The sequence below is a fragment of the Linepithema humile genome, chromosome 4 (genome assembly GCF_040581485.1).
Source record: "Linepithema humile isolate Giens D197 chromosome 4, Lhum_UNIL_v1.0, whole genome shotgun sequence".
NCBI classification, from domain to species: Eukaryota; Metazoa; Arthropoda; class Insecta; order Hymenoptera; family Formicidae; genus Linepithema; species Linepithema humile.
Genome location: NC_090131.1, coordinates 13,156,723 through 13,172,283, shown reverse-complemented (window position 1 = coordinate 13,172,283; position 15,561 = coordinate 13,156,723). Strand labels below are relative to the sequence as shown.

Below are 15,561 nucleotides of genomic sequence, written 5' to 3'. Positions count from 1 at the left end.
TTTGAGATATTTGCCTGGGACAATTAAAATCGGACATCCTTTATATGATATATTAAAGATCTGATGGAATACTCCAACGGCAGTGTGCGCTCACACAACTGTTGTGTCGGCTGAATGCACCAATTAGATAAATGGAAGATTCAGACCGGTATTTATAATCTGTGTTTATATTTAAGATAATCTATTCATTAATTATATACAGCTGATATTGTTGTATTTTGATACGACAGATTTTTTAATCTTTAAAAGCATAATTTTTAAGAACATATTATTTTTTTAATAGTGCCGAGTAACGATTTTTACTTTTCTACCACTTGTTTTTATACGAAAAGACATTAAATGACTTTTAACAAAATCTGGGATTAACGGGACAAACTAAACATTATTAATAAATTTTTTTGATATGTAAGGTTAGGAAATCTGTCAACAAAATATAACCATCCATAAAAAACGCTTATGACAAGAATTTTAGAAAAACGTAAGAAATTAAGAAGAACGTTTTTGGCGCTCAATTATTTCATAATATTTAATTTTTCTACAATATATTTTTTTTGTATTTTCAAGAATGCTTGATGCTAGTAAGATGAGAGACATAAGGATAAAAAAAGGTACACAGTTCTGTTTTCCTGAAAAAAGTGTATCGTTGTGTTTTGTATGATTCAAGATGTTTGTTTGCATGGCTTTTTTTGTAATCATAATTATTATTTATTAAAATCGAGATAATGATGATAATGATATATTGATAATGATATGTAATAAATCTGTTATTAGGTAACGTATGCTTGTATTACTTGACGAATGTACAAATATTATATCTATAGTTTATTAAGAAAAGAACTGTGGCTGAAAATATATAAGGTTTTCAATAAACGTAAATGATCCTAAATCTATTGCGTTTAGTTCTATGGAGAATTGTTTATAATAGTGAGTCGACAGATAACAGAAGAAGTATAGCATATTTTTTATAGTAACGTATTATACATTCACATACTGAAGGAAAAAAAAAATAGAAGATTAATTCAAATTTCATATATAATTCAGTTTCGACATATTATTTGACAAACATACAAATATTGTAGGTATTTTATTAAAAATATAACTCTGTTTACAATTTGTAATAATTTTAATAAAGAAAAGTGATCATAAATCTGTTTCTTCGAGTTTTACAAAGTATGATTTACAATAGTGAAGTGGATAGTAGATAGCCAAAAAATTATATATTAAATAAAAATAAAATTATATATAATAATAATAAAATAATTGTGTAATAATATACTACACACATTCACATTTGCATACTTGATACTTCAAGAGGAAAAAGTACATTTGACTTTGTAAGAGAAACAAAATAGTATAAGAATACCAATATATATATATATGGAATATATTAATTCAAGTTTGATATATTAAAATTTTGACATATTTGACAAACATAAAAATATACTTGTTTCTTTAAGAAAATAACTATGCTTATAATATATTATAAATTTGATATAACTTAATATAACTCGTTATAAATCTTATGCTTTTACCTTTTCAAAGTATTGTTTAGAATATAGTGAACAGACACATAGCAGAAAATCCGAAGGCATTAAAAATACATTTGACATTTGATTCAGAGAAGAAAATACAAAGAAATATAGCAGAACAAATAGAAAATTAATTTTATTTTGGTTACTTAATTTTTTTAAGTTGATTATGCAACCATGTTTTTATTTGCGGAGATGATCTATGTCTTAAGCAAGAGTTTTGTTTTATGACTTCATGAATTGCCTGTAACGAAGGTAACTTGCCATTTCTTATGATTTCATCGAATGCTGTTAGCACCACTGTTTTTTCACATTCACTCCATCGTTTTCGCTTTATGTGACCATGTGGAGAACCTATAAAAATGTTGGCCATTTGTACAATGTTACTATATGGAGAACCAAAAAAATGACCATTTGTGCAGTGTTAGAATTTTCGTACCAACTGTATAAGTTGGTATAGTATAATTAGAAGTTTTGTATGAACTGTATAAGTTATATAAAGTAAGTACTTATAGAATCAATTTATAAATTATAATTTTATTAAATATTATGCTACATATAATTTACTCGATCGACCTATATCATACTTTATATCATACTTTTTATTTTAAATTTTAACAACTGAATAATCAATGAAAACATTGTCAGTTGAATAGATTTGTTGTAGCGTAATGTAAATTTTTAAATTAAGATTATTTCTCATTAAGAGATTACATTTTAACTTATTTAAATTTTAATAGTTGACGAAATAAGTCGAGTAAATTTAATGTGACACAATGTAAATATGTAGGTGTAAATTGAAAATTATGCCATTGACCAATCAATTGTTAAATTATAAGTTTTGCCTTTATATTTTGACACAATAATCATTGACACGTGATTGTCTCTAGTATCATAATATATTTGTTCGCATCGTATGCTCCAACATGCTCCTACTCGCTCTAATACTATAGCTCCAATCTATAGTATTACGTTACGTATATTATAGATTGGAGTGTATTGGAGCGAGTAGGAGCATGTTGGGGTATTGCGACACGAGCAAACCTAATATAGCTTGCAACTTTCTCACACGTGTGCGCGTATTTATTATGATAATAAATTCAAAATAAAACATTATAATATACTTACTAGACCGTCTTTTAATTTTTGGTACATTTGCAATTCCTGATTTAGATGTATTATCAAATGAGCTATTATCATTTGTTTCTGTAATTAGAATATATATCGTATTGGTAGATGTCACGTAGTTAATAAGGATATTTTGATAGAGATTTATGTAACTGACACAATGTTCTCATGACTCACATAAAATTAACATCATTAGTATAATTAATTATTTATGATAATTTGTACCTTCATTTATAGCTGCTTCTATATTTTCTCCCCTAATATTTTGTTCATCATTGTTGCTACTATCTTCACTGAAACTTTCCTCTGTACTTTGAGAATCACATCCATGAGCCGCTTCTAAATGTTGTGTAATATTCAAAATATCACGACTAATAATGGGTTGCCTGTACACTTCCCTGTGTATTTTTTCAGCATGTCCCATGAAGTTTGCAAGATCAGATATTTCTGTGTCAGCAAGCTCCATACTTGCACAAAATGTAGCAATGTGCTTTCTTAGCTTAGTGCCGCGTAATAAATGTGCAACTTTTGCATTACAATCTTCAGAAAATTTTCTCATAAGAACACAAGCTCTTAAATATTTAAAACGTTTTCGATTATAGCTTGGAAGACCAAAGATGTATGGATTTTCTGCAGAAACTTTCGCGTTTTCGCGAAATTGTAGTATTAATTTTATACATTCTAATAAACTGCAATTTAATATCACAGGTACTGTGCGACCAAGTTTGCCTCTAATCACAAAGCGTACATATTTCTTTGCTGCTTCTTGTGCTTTTAATGAAATTTTTTTAAAGAGATCAGTTGTGTCTAGATCAATACCTTTATACTGTTCAAAATCTGCTATAAGCATGCGTTCAATTTCACCAGCTCGTTTACGATTGAATAATTGAACTGAGGTTAACGTACATTCTGTCAATGTCAACCAAGTTTCATATGTGTATTCGTTCGTTAAATCGTCACATGCTTTCTGTCGTTTACATTTTAAGTACATATACAATTTAGCTATGTCATCCAATGATGGAAGATCATCATTTTTTTGTCTTTGATGTTGTAAGCGTGTTTCCATAACTGTTTTGTTAACACTGGTACCATAATCTTCTGTTAATAATTCTAAAAAGTCTTTGACTAAAACTTTTCTCTCATTATCTTGACGTTTTATGCATTCCGTAATGAGTAGGTGACCAACTTTTTTTATTAATGTTCCCAACATGGCTGCTGTAGTAGGTTTAGAATAAATTCCTACTTCATCATCTAAACCCGCTACTTTGTTAACTGTACTAATAACGTCTTCATAAAATTTTGGATAATATATAGATTCCAAATCAATTATATCTTTATTACTCTCTTTAATAGTTAACAGAAAACGGCCTAACAGTCTTAGGTGTGCGCGAATCATGTCATGCTGGTGTTGAAGTTTATATTTAATAGACAACTTGTTACCATATAAAATAACGAGTTTATCATATCTTATTACACGACACACATCATCCTCTCTTATCACAGGTAATATTACAGATCGTAATTTTCTGTTAGCCGCGCTATGTACTCTACCTAAAATTGAACGTCCCAAAACTGTTACAGCTTTAGTGTGCTTGCTATTACGACCAGTACATCGATAAAAATGTTGGCGAAGTGAAATTTTGGAGAAAAAGCCATGACATTTAGCGCAAGGTAAATAATCTTTAACTTCCTTATTTTTTGAAGCTTGTGGTCTTCGACAGACAATTAAATCACCTTTCCCGATATTACTGTCAGTGTTGTACTGAAAATTTCCTTTGCGTCTAATTGTATCTATTATTTTCAATCTTTCTCTACATTTTTTAGGCAGTAAACTGAATTTTTTAACTTCATCTTCATTGGAATGAATGGTCTCCAAATGACGTGCTATCTTCGTATGTAACTTTTTACAAAAGAAGCAACAATTTTTTTTTATCTTTAGTACTGCTAGATGAAGTTGGAATGTATAAATCTTTATCATCAAGTACTCCTACTGCTGGTACTTCTACTGATTTGTTGATTTCCAGAGACGTATTTGATTTATTAGATCGCTCTTTGCATTTGTCGTTTTCATCCTCCTCGTCCTTATCATCGTCATCATTACAAGATTCTGAATAAGATTCATTTGATGGATAATATTCAGAATCATCATTGGATTCGCTCTCCACTATATCTCCATTGCTGTAAAAGTGTATTATAATAAAAAATTCTTAAATATAACAGGAATAAGGAAATAACATTTTAATTATTCACACCGCATAATTAAAAAATCGCACGTGCTTCTTGATTTTCTTTAAATTATTATTTAATGCATTAATCACTTTTTTAACCAAATTTTTTATCATTTTTGCAATTATTAGCGTTGCAGGTTAAATGTTTGTAAATATTAACATACTACTATTGACAATCATGGGTGTCCAAAACAATAAACAACGATTTAAATATCGATTCAATCAATGCGAACATTTTCTGTCAGTAAAATGTTGCAAATAAAATCTTTGTTCAATAGAAACCGTAAATTTTATGCGTTGAAACGTTAAGTAGAGATCCAATATACTACGAAACAATAATTTTATGTAAAAGTGAATAAATAAACTCCAAAGTAAATAAATAAGCCATATTAATATCAGTAATTATAAATTAATGAGCTAAATATATATATTCCTTATACGTTACTTGGGATAATCTTACCTGCGTTTGATAACACAGCCGCTGCAATGTTAGTATCGTCTTTTTTATTGTTATTTATAGTATCATCTTTTTTATTATTATTTATAGTATCATCTTTTTCATTATTATTTATAGTATCATCTTTCTCATTATTATTTATAGTATCATCTTTTTCATTATTATTTTTAGTATCATCTTTTTCATTATCTTTATCTAAAACGAGAAATTATTGTAGTTTTCCAAATTAACCAATATTTATAAAATGTGCTTGTATCAATTATGATAATGTCTTGAAAAAATTCTAATGTAGTACATATATATGTATATACATTAATGTTATCTATGTTTGATGCAATATTAATATCATTATTCAGGTTTTTGCTATTTTCTTTATCTGAAACGAGTAATTTAACAAGTTTATAAATTAAGGCCCCTGAACCCGGCACCATGTTTGAAATTGTGACGTCAGAGGCGAGAAATGACACACGAGAATTCTTGCGTGCCATTTTTTAATAAAAAGATATTTTGATGAAATAATATTATAGATCGCTTTAGCACACTTGTAAAATTGTCCGAAAACTATCCTTTTCCGTTGACAGTTAATAAACAACCGTATGAATGTGATATGAAGCTTATCATGCGAGGAAATACGCGGTTTGACAACAATTTTACGAGTGTACTAAAGCGATCTATAGTGTTATTTGATCAAAATATATTTTTATTTAAAAAGGCACGCAAAAATTCTCAGCGTGTCATTTCTCGTCTCTGACGTCACGATTCCAACATAGCCGCGGCGAGTACCCAGGAGCCTTTATGAATATTTGTATAATTTGCATTACATTAAACGTACAATACTTTGAAAAATTCTAAATCTGCATACACATATTGGTTCTTACCTATATCTGATGACACAACAGAAATATTTTCAACATTGTTATATGTTTTACTACTATCTTTATCTAGAATAAAAAATTATAAATTTAAGAATGTAATTTTATAAATTTTCACTCATAGTATGCTTATATTATAAATTATACACGTAATATTTTTAGGCTTTCCAGTTGGTATATTTACATTTTTAATGTGTATTTTTGTAATTAATATATGTTATAACCCAATATATAAAATAAAGTTTTTAATATAGAGATATAGATTTGTTTGTTTTGTTGCATGTTTTTTTAGACACGTTTTACTAGTTGCTGTTTCTTTTCTCCAATGCCTGAATATATACGTTCTGCTATTTTTAAGTATGAAAAGTATATAAAGTACAAGTAAAACGAACAAACTTTATGAGAGGTGAACTCATAGTTTATATGAGGTGTATACCACACTTACATTATGAGAGGTGTTATTAATACTATATTTGAAAATGTGAGTAAAAAATTTGTTCTATTCAAACAACAGGCATATCTTAAAGATATCTAATAAAAGTGAGGTCTGTCAGATGTCTTTAAGACATGCTTGTTGTTGGTTACTTACTTCTATTGATATTATGCAAACTTATTTTTGGGATTCCTCTTTCCAAATTTTTTTTAAGTATATTTAAATACTCAACATTTGCTGGAATAAAAGAAATATATATAATGTTTTTTATTACAATATGAATAGGACCTATCCAGGTGCATTTTCAATATTTTTGTGAAAATGTATTGTGTGTGTGCGTGCGTATTCGTGCGTGCATATGCGTGCGTATGCGTGTGTGCGTGCTTGTGCGTGCGTGTGCATGCTTGTATGTGCTTGTGTGTGCGTGTGCGTGCGTGTATGAGCGTGTGTGCGTGTGTGTAATTGACACGTAATCTGTAAAATTTTTCAAAAGATTTTTACAAAAAAAGTGACTTACGATGCCGCACTACAACTTCTACTTTACAATGTATTCCATTAATTTTTACTTTCTTAGCACGTAAACTGCGTATACGCGAGGGAAGTCGCGAGATTTTACAAATATAATACGTTTTGTCGGAAAATTTAATTAATGCGAACATGTTTTCCGCAAGCTTTAACACAACAATATGTAACAATTGAGACTGCTAAATAATAAAAGGCGAAAACAAATGACAAGAAACAAAAAGGTTTATTCTCAACAATCGTTTCTTAAACCTTGTGTTCACGATGCTAGATCTCGGACTCAGGCTGCGTTCTGAAATTCACCGCCAGTATTGAAAATCTACAATATACGTGACATAAACTATAGATTTTCAGTACTGTTAAATTCGGAACACAGCCACAGTCCGAGATCTTGGTCCGAGAAATGTGTAGCCAATTAACTTGCAATCAACTTATTGGTTACATTTCTCGGACCGAGATTTCGGACCGAGTTTTAGCATCGTGTACACAAGGCTTAAGAAGCGATTGTTGAGCATAAACCTTTTTGTTTCTTGTCATTTGTTTTCGCCTTTTATTATTTAGCAGTCTCAATTGTTACATATTGTTGTGTTAAAGCTTGCGGAAAACATGTTCGCATTAATTAAATTTTCCGACAAAACGTATTATATTTGTAAAATCTCGCGACTTCCCTCGCGTATACGCAGTTTACGTGCTAAGAAAGTAAAAATTAATGGAATACATTGTAAAGTAGAAGTTGTAGTGCGGCATCGTAAGTCACTTTTTTTGTAAAAATCTTTTGAAAAATTTTACAGATTACGTGTCAATTACACACGCGCACACACGCTCATACACGCACGCACACGCACACACAAGCACATACAAGCATGCACACGCACGCACAAGCACGCACACACGCATACGCACGCATATGCACGCACGAATACGCACGCACACACACAATACATTTTCACAAAAATATTGAAAATGCACCTGGATAGGTCCTATTCATATTGTAATAAAAAACATTATATATATTTCTTTTATTCCAGCAAATGTTGAGTATTTAAATATACTTAAAAAAAATTTGGAAAGAGGAATCCCAAAAATAAGTTTGCATAATATCAATAGAAGTAAGTAACCAACAACAAGCATGTCTTAAAGACATCTGACAGACCTCACTTTTATTAGATATCTTTAAGATATGCCTGTTGTTTGAATAGAACAAATTTTTTACTCACATTTTCAAATATAGTATTAATAACACCTCTCATAATGTAAGTGTGGTATACACCTCATATAAACTATGAGTTCACCTCTCATAAAGTTTGTTCGTTTTACTTGTACTTTATATACTTTTCATACTTAAAAATAGCAGAACGTATATATTCAGGCATTGGAGAAAAGAAACAGCAACTAGTAAAACGTGTCTAAAAAAACATGCAACAAAACAAACAAATCTATATCTCTATATTAAAAACTTTATTTTATATATTGGGTTATAACATATATTAATTACAAAAATACACATTAAAAATGTAAATATACCAACTGGAAAGCCTAAAAATATTACGTGTATAATTTATAATATAAGCATACTATGAGTGAAAATTTATAAAATTACATTCTTAAATTTATAATTTTTTATTCTAGATAAAGATAGTAGTAAAACATATAACAATGTTGAAAATATTTCTGTTGTGTCATCAGATATAGGTAAGAACCAATATGTGTATGCAGATTTAGAATTTTTCAAAGTATTGTACGTTTAATGTAATGCAAATTATACAAATATTCATAAAGGCTCCTGGGTACTCGCCGCGGCTATGTTGGAATCGTGACGTCAGAGACGAGAAATGACACGCTGAGAATTTTTGCGTGCCTTTTTAAATAAAAATATATTTTGATCAAATAACACTATAGATCGCTTTAGTACACTCGTAAAATTGTTGTCAAACCGCGTATTTCCTCGCATGATAAGCTTCATATCACATTCATACGGTTGTTTATTAACTGTCAACGGAAAAGGATAGTTTTCGGACAATTTTACAAGTGTGCTAAAGCGATCTATAATATTATTTCATCAAAATATCTTTTTATTAAAAAATGGCACGCAAGAATTCTCGTGTGTCATTTCTCGCCTCTGACGTCACAATTTCAAACATGGTGCCGGGTTCAGGGGCCTTAATTTATAAACTTGTTAAATTACTCGTTTCAGATAAAGAAAATAGCAAAAACCTGAATAATGATATTAATATTGCATCAAACATAGATAACATTAATGTATATACATATATATGTACTACATTAGAATTTTTTCAAGACATTATCATAATTGATACAAGCACATTTTATAAATATTGGTTAATTTGGAAAACTACAATAATTTCTCGTTTTAGATAAAGATAATGAAAAAGATGATACTAAAAATAATAATGAAAAAGATGATACTATAAATAATAATGAGAAAGATGATACTATAAATAATAATGAAAAAGATGATACTATAAATAATAATAAAAAAGATGATACTATAAATAACAATAAAAAAGACGATACTAACATTGCAGCGGCTGTGTTATCAAACGCAGGTAAGATTATCCCAAGTAACGTATAAGGAATATATATATTTAGCTCATTAATTTATAATTACTGATATTAATATGGCTTATTTATTTACTTTGGAGTTTATTTATTCACTTTTACATAAAATTATTGTTTCGTAGTATATTGGATCTCTACTTAACGTTTCAACGCATAAAATTTACGGTTTCTATTGAACAAAGATTTTATTTGCAACATTTTACTGACAGAAAATGTTCGCATTGATTGAATCGATATTTAAATCGTTGTTTATTGTTTTGGACACCCATGATTGTCAATAGTAGTATGTTAATATTTACAAACATTTAACCTGCAACGCTAATAATTGCAAAAATGATAAAAAATTTGGTTAAAAAAGTGATTAATGCATTAAATAATAATTTAAAGAAAATCAAGAAGCACGTGCGATTTTTTAATTATGCGGTGTGAATAATTAAAATGTTATTTCCTTATTCCTGTTATATTTAAGAATTTTTTATTATAATACACTTTTACAGCAATGGAGATAGTGGAGAGCGAATCCAATGATGATTCTGAATATTATCCATCAAATGAATCTTATTCAGAATCTTGTAATGATGACGATGATAAGGACGAGGAGGATGAAAACGACAAATGCAAAGAGCGATCTAATAAATCAAATACGTCTCTGGAAATCAACAAATCAGTAGAAGTACCAGCAGTAGGAGTACTTGATGATAAAGATTTATACATTCCAACTTCATCTAGCAGTACTAAAGATAAAAAAAAAATTGTTGCTTCTTTTGTAAAAAGTTACATACGAAGATAGCACGTCATTTGGAGACCATTCATTCCAATGAAGATGAAGTTAAAAAATTCAGTTTACTGCCTAAAAAATGTAGAGAAAGATTGAAAATAATAGATACAATTAGACGCAAAGGAAATTTTCAGTACAACACTGACAGTAATATCGGGAAAGGTGATTTAATTGTCTGTCGAAGACCACAAGCTTCAAAAAATAAGGAAGTTAAAGATTATTTACCTTGCGCTAAATGTCATGGCTTTTTCTCCAAAATTTCACTTCGCCAACATTTTTATCGATGTACTGGTCGTAATAGCAAGCACACTAAAGCTGTAACAGTTTTGGGACGTTCAATTTTAGGTAGAGTACATAGCGCGGCTAACAGAAAATTACGATCTGTAATATTACCTGTGATAAGAGAGGATGATGTGTGTCGTGTAATAAGATATGATAAACTCGTTATTTTATATGGTAACAAGTTGTCTATTAAATATAAACTTCAACACCAGCATGACATGATTCGCGCACACCTAAGACTGTTAGGCCGTTTTCTGTTAACTATTAAAGAGAGTAATAAAGATATAATTGATTTGGAATCTATATATTATCCAAAATTTTATGAAGACGTTATTAGTACAGTTAACAAAGTAGCGGGTTTAGATGATGAAGTAGGAATTTATTCTAAACCTACTACAGCAGCCATGTTGGGAACATTAATAAAAAAAGTTGGTCACCTACTCATTACGGAATGCATAAAACGTCAAGATAATGAGAGAAAAGTTTTAGTCAAAGACTTTTTAGAATTATTAACAGAAGATTATGGTACCAGTGTTAACAAAACAGTTATGGAAACACGCTTACAACATCAAAGACAAAAAAATGATGATCTTCCATCATTGGATGACATAGCTAAATTGTATATGTACTTAAAATGTAAACGACAGAAAGCATGTGACGATTTAACGAACGAATACACATATGAAACTTGGTTGACATTGACAGAATGTACGTTAACCTCAGTTCAATTATTCAATCGTAAACGAGCTGGTGAAATTGAACGCATGCTTATAGCAGATTTTGAACAGTATAAAGGTATTGATCTAGACACAACTGATCTCTTTAAAAAAATTTCATTAAAAGCACAAGAAGCAGCAAAGAAATATGTACGCTTTGTGATTAGAGGCAAACTTGGTCGCACAGTACCTGTGATATTAAATTGCAGTTTATTAGAATGTATAAAATTAATACTACAATTTCGCGAAAACGCGAAAGTTTTTGCAGAAAATCCATACATCTTTGGTCTTCCAAGCTATAATCGAAAACGTTTTAAATATTTAAGAGCTTGTGTTCTTATGAGAAAATTTTCTGAAGATTGTAATGCAAAAGTTGCACATTTATTACGCGGCACTAAGCTAAGAAAGCACATTGCTACATTTTGTGCAAGTATGGAGCTTGCTGACACAGAAATATCTGATCTTGCAAACTTCATGGGACATGCTGAAAAAATACACAGGGAAGTGTACAGGCAACCCATTATTAGTCGTGATATTTTGAATATTACACAACATTTAGAAGCGGCTCATGGATGTGATTCTCAAAGTACAGAGGAAAGTTTCAGTGAAGATAGTAGCAACAATGATGAACAAGATATTAGGGGAGAAAATATAGAAGCAGCTATAAATGAAGGTACAAATTATCATAAATAATTAATTATACTAATGATGTTAATTTTATGTGAGTCATGAGAACATTGTGTCATTTACATAAATCTCTATCAAAATATCCTTATTAACTACGTGACATCTACCAATACGATATATATTCTAATTACAGAAACAAATGATAATAGCTCATTTGATAATACATCTAAATCAGGAATTGCAAATGTACCAAAAATTAAAAGACGGTCTAGTAAGTATATTATAATGTTTTATTTTGAATTTATTATCATAATAAATACGCGCACACGTGTGAGAAAGTTGCAAGCTATATTAGGTTTGCTCGTGTCGCAATACCCCAACATGCTCCTACTCGCTCCAATACACTCCAATCTATAATATACGTAACGTAATACTATAGATTGGAGCTATAGTATTAGAGCGAGTAGGAGCATGTTGGAGCATACGATGCGAACAAATATATTATGATACTAGAGACAATCACGTGTCAATGATTATTGTGTCAAAATATAAAGGCAAAACTTATAATTTAACAATTGATTGGTCAATGGCATAATTTTCAATTTACACCTACATATTTACATTGTGTCACATTAAATTTACTCGACTTATTTCGTCAACTATTAAAATTTAAATAAGTTAAAATGTAATCTCTTAATGAGAAATAATCTTAATTTAAAAATTTACATTACGCTACAGCAAATCTATTCAACTGACAATGTTTTCATTGATTATTCAGTTGTTAAAATTTAAAATAAAAAGTATGATATAAAGTATGATATAGGTCGATCGAGTAAATTATATGTAGCATAATATTTAATAAAATTATAATTTATAAATTGATTCTATAAGTACTTACTTTATATAACTTATACAGTTCATACAAAACTTCTAATTATACTATACCAACTTATACAGTTGGTACGAAAATTCTAACACTGCACAAATGGTCATTTTTTTGGTTCTCCATATAGTAACATTGTACAAATGGCCAACATTTTTATAGGTTCTCCACATGGTCACATAAAGCGAAAACGATGGAGTGAATGTGAAAAAACAGTGGTGCTAACAGCATTCGATGAAATCATAAGAAATGGCAAGTTACCTTCGTTACAGGCAATTCATGAAGTCATAAAACAAAACTCTTGCTTAAGACATAGATCATCTCCGCAAATAAAAACATGGTTGCATAATCAACTTAAAAAAATTAAGTAACCAAAATAAAATTAATTTTCTATTTGTTCTGCTATATTTCTTTGTATTTTCTTCTCTGAATCAAATGTCAAATGTATTTTTAATGCCTTCGGATTTTCTGCTATGTGTCTGTTCACTATATTCTAAACAATACTTTGAAAAGGTAAAAGCATAAGATTTATAACGAGTTATATTAAGTTATATCAAATTTATAATATATTATAAGCATAGTTATTTTCTTAAAGAAACAAGTATATTTTTATGTTTGTCAAATATGTCAAAATTTTAATATATCAAACTTGAATTAATATATTCCATATATTGGTATTCTTATACTATTTTGTTTCTCTTACAAAGTCAAATGTACTTTTTCCTCTTGAAGTATCAAGTATGCAAATGTGAATGTGTGTAGTATATTATTACACAATTATTTTATTATTATTATATATAATTTTATTTTTATTTAATATATAATTTTTTGGCTATCTACTATCCACTTCACTATTGTAAATCATACTTTGTAAAACTCGAAGAAACAGATTTATGATCACTTTTCTTTATTAAAATTATTACAAATTGTAAACAGAGTTATATTTTTAATAAAATACCTACAATATTTGTATGTTTGTCAAATAATATGTCGAAACTGAATTATATATAAAATTTGAATTAATCTTCTATTTTTTTTTTCCTTCAGTATGTGAATGTATAATACGTTACTATAAAAAATATGCTATACTTCTTCTGTTATCTGTCGACTCACTATTATAAACAATTCTCCATAGAACTAAACGCAATAGATTTAGGATCATTTACGTTTATTGAAAACCTTATATATTTTCAGCCACAGTTCTTTTCTTAATAAACTATAGATATAATATTTGTACATTCGTCAAGTAATACAAGCATACGTTACCTAATAACAGATTTATTACATATCATTATCAATATATCATTATCATCATTATCTCGATTTTAATAAATAATAATTATGATTACAAAAAAAGCCATGCAAACAAACATCTTGAATCATACAAAACACAACGATACACTTTTTTCAGGAAAACAGAACTGTGTACCTTTTTTTATCCTTATGTCTCTCATCTTACTAGCATCAAGCATCCTTGAAAATACAAAAAAAATATATTGTAGAAAAATTAAATATTATGAAATAATTGAGCGCCAAAAACGTTCTTCTTAATTTCTTACGTTTTTCTAAAATTCTTGTCATAAGCGTTTTTTATGGATGGTTATATTTTGTTGACAGATTTCCTAACCTTACATATCAAAAAAATTTATTAATAATGTTTAGTTTGTCCCGTTAATCCCAGATTTTGTTAAAAGTCATTTAATGTCTTTTCGTATAAAAACAAGTGGTAGAAAAGTAAAAATCGTTACTCGGCACTATTAAAAAAATAATATGTTCTTAAAAATTATGCTTTTAAAGATTAAAAAATCTGTCGTATCAAAATACAACAATATCAGCTGTATATAATTAATGAATAGATTATCTTAAATATAAACACAGATTATAAATACCGGTCTGAATCTTCCATTTATCTAATTGGTGCATTCAGCCGACACAACAGTTGTGTGAGCGCACACTGCCGTTGGAGTATTCCATCAGATCTTTAATATATCATATAAAGGATGTCCGATTTTAATTGTCCCAGGCAAATATCTCAAAAAATGCGCGAGATACGAAGAAACGTTTTAGACAAGAGTATCATGACTTCGAGGGGGACATAAGACGGTACGGTTAATTTGATAGTCGTTTGAAGGTCACATGAAGGTCACTTTTAATTTTTTAAATGGAAATCCCCATTTTTTATTGCATATTCTTGTAACTAACCTCGAGAGCCTTTCAAAACACTATAATAAAGTTCTTTTCAATTAAGTACTTTCTGAGTTATTTTATATCTTAATTTGACACGTTTTGATATAAGATCTAAAATATCTCTTTCAAATTTTGTTTCCGATTTACCGTAATACTTTTATGTACAAAATAATGAGACAAATTAATTGGTGTTAATAAAAACGCACTTTTGTACTTTTTTAAAACAATTATGCGTTTTCTTTACAACATTTCATTCGAATTAATTCCTCTCATTATTTTGTGCATAAAAGTGTTAAGGTCAGATAATTGAAAAATGAATATTTAATGAGATATTTCATA

At 28.9% G+C, this 15,561-nt stretch overlaps 2 protein-coding genes and 2 long non-coding RNA genes across 5 annotated transcripts; 2 read left to right on the top strand and 2 right to left on the bottom strand.

Moving 5' to 3' along the window:
• Nucleotides 1–782: 782 nt before the first annotated feature.
• Nucleotides 783–6,878, bottom strand: LOC136999285 (uncharacterized). Its single transcript, XM_067352923.1, has 3 exons — nt 2,883–6,878; nt 2,658–2,735; nt 783–1,883 (listed from the first exon to the last, which is right to left on the bottom strand). The coding sequence occupies exons 1-3, from the start codon at nt 4,633–4,635 to the stop codon at nt 1,675–1,677; spliced, it is 2,040 nt and encodes a 679-aa protein (XP_067209024.1). The 5' UTR covers nt 4,636–6,878; the 3' UTR covers nt 783–1,674.
• On the bottom strand, nt 783–13,433 carry LOC136999287 (uncharacterized). Its single transcript, XR_010889660.1, has 2 exons — nt 13,297–13,433; nt 783–1,532 (listed from the first exon to the last, which is right to left on the bottom strand). It is a non-coding gene; the product is annotated as an uncharacterized lncRNA (long non-coding RNA).
• Nucleotides 1,648–14,290, top strand: LOC136999288 (uncharacterized). Its single transcript, XR_010889661.1, has 2 exons — nt 1,648–1,784; nt 13,549–14,290. It is a non-coding gene; the product is annotated as an uncharacterized lncRNA (long non-coding RNA).
• LOC136999286 (uncharacterized) lies at nt 7,710–14,290 on the top strand. Of its 2 annotated transcripts, XM_067352925.1 has the most exons (4): nt 7,710–9,736; nt 10,247–12,198; nt 12,346–12,423; nt 13,198–14,290. In XM_067352925.1, exons 2-4 carry the CDS (start codon nt 11,028–11,030, stop codon nt 13,404–13,406), a joined length of 1,458 nt encoding a protein of 485 aa, XP_067209026.1. In that variant the 5' UTR covers nt 7,710–9,736; nt 10,247–11,027; the 3' UTR covers nt 13,407–14,290. The 2 variants fall into 2 exon arrangements, with proteins under 2 accessions (XP_067209026.1, XP_067209025.1); XM_067352924.1 differs by having other exon boundaries at nt 7,710–12,198.
• Nucleotides 14,291–15,561: the final 1,271 nt, after the last annotated feature.

What these genes read in the sequence shown, in the direction of transcription:
- LOC136999285 (XM_067352923.1), bottom strand. Translation starts at nt 4,635, where the DNA reads ATGATAAAGATTTATACATTCCAACTTCATCTAGCAGTACTAAAGATA. An exon ending in AGAAGCAGCTATAAATGAAG is followed by an intron (nt 2,736 to 2,882) that starts GTACAAATTATC and finishes TTCTAATTACAG; the next exon opens with AAACAAATGATAATAGCTCA. An exon ending in AAAAATTAAAAGACGGTCTA is followed by an intron (nt 1,884 to 2,657) that starts GTAAGTATATTA and finishes ACATTTTTATAG; the next exon opens with GTTCTCCACATGGTCACATA.
- LOC136999286 (XM_067352925.1), top strand. Translation starts at nt 11,028, where the DNA reads ATGATTCGCGCACACCTAAGACTGTTAGGCCGTTTTCTGTTAACTATT. An exon ending in AGAAGCAGCTATAAATGAAG is followed by an intron (nt 12,199 to 12,345) that starts GTACAAATTATC and finishes TTCTAATTACAG; the next exon opens with AAACAAATGATAATAGCTCA. An exon ending in AAAAATTAAAAGACGGTCTA is followed by an intron (nt 12,424 to 13,197) that starts GTAAGTATATTA and finishes ACATTTTTATAG; the next exon opens with GTTCTCCACATGGTCACATA.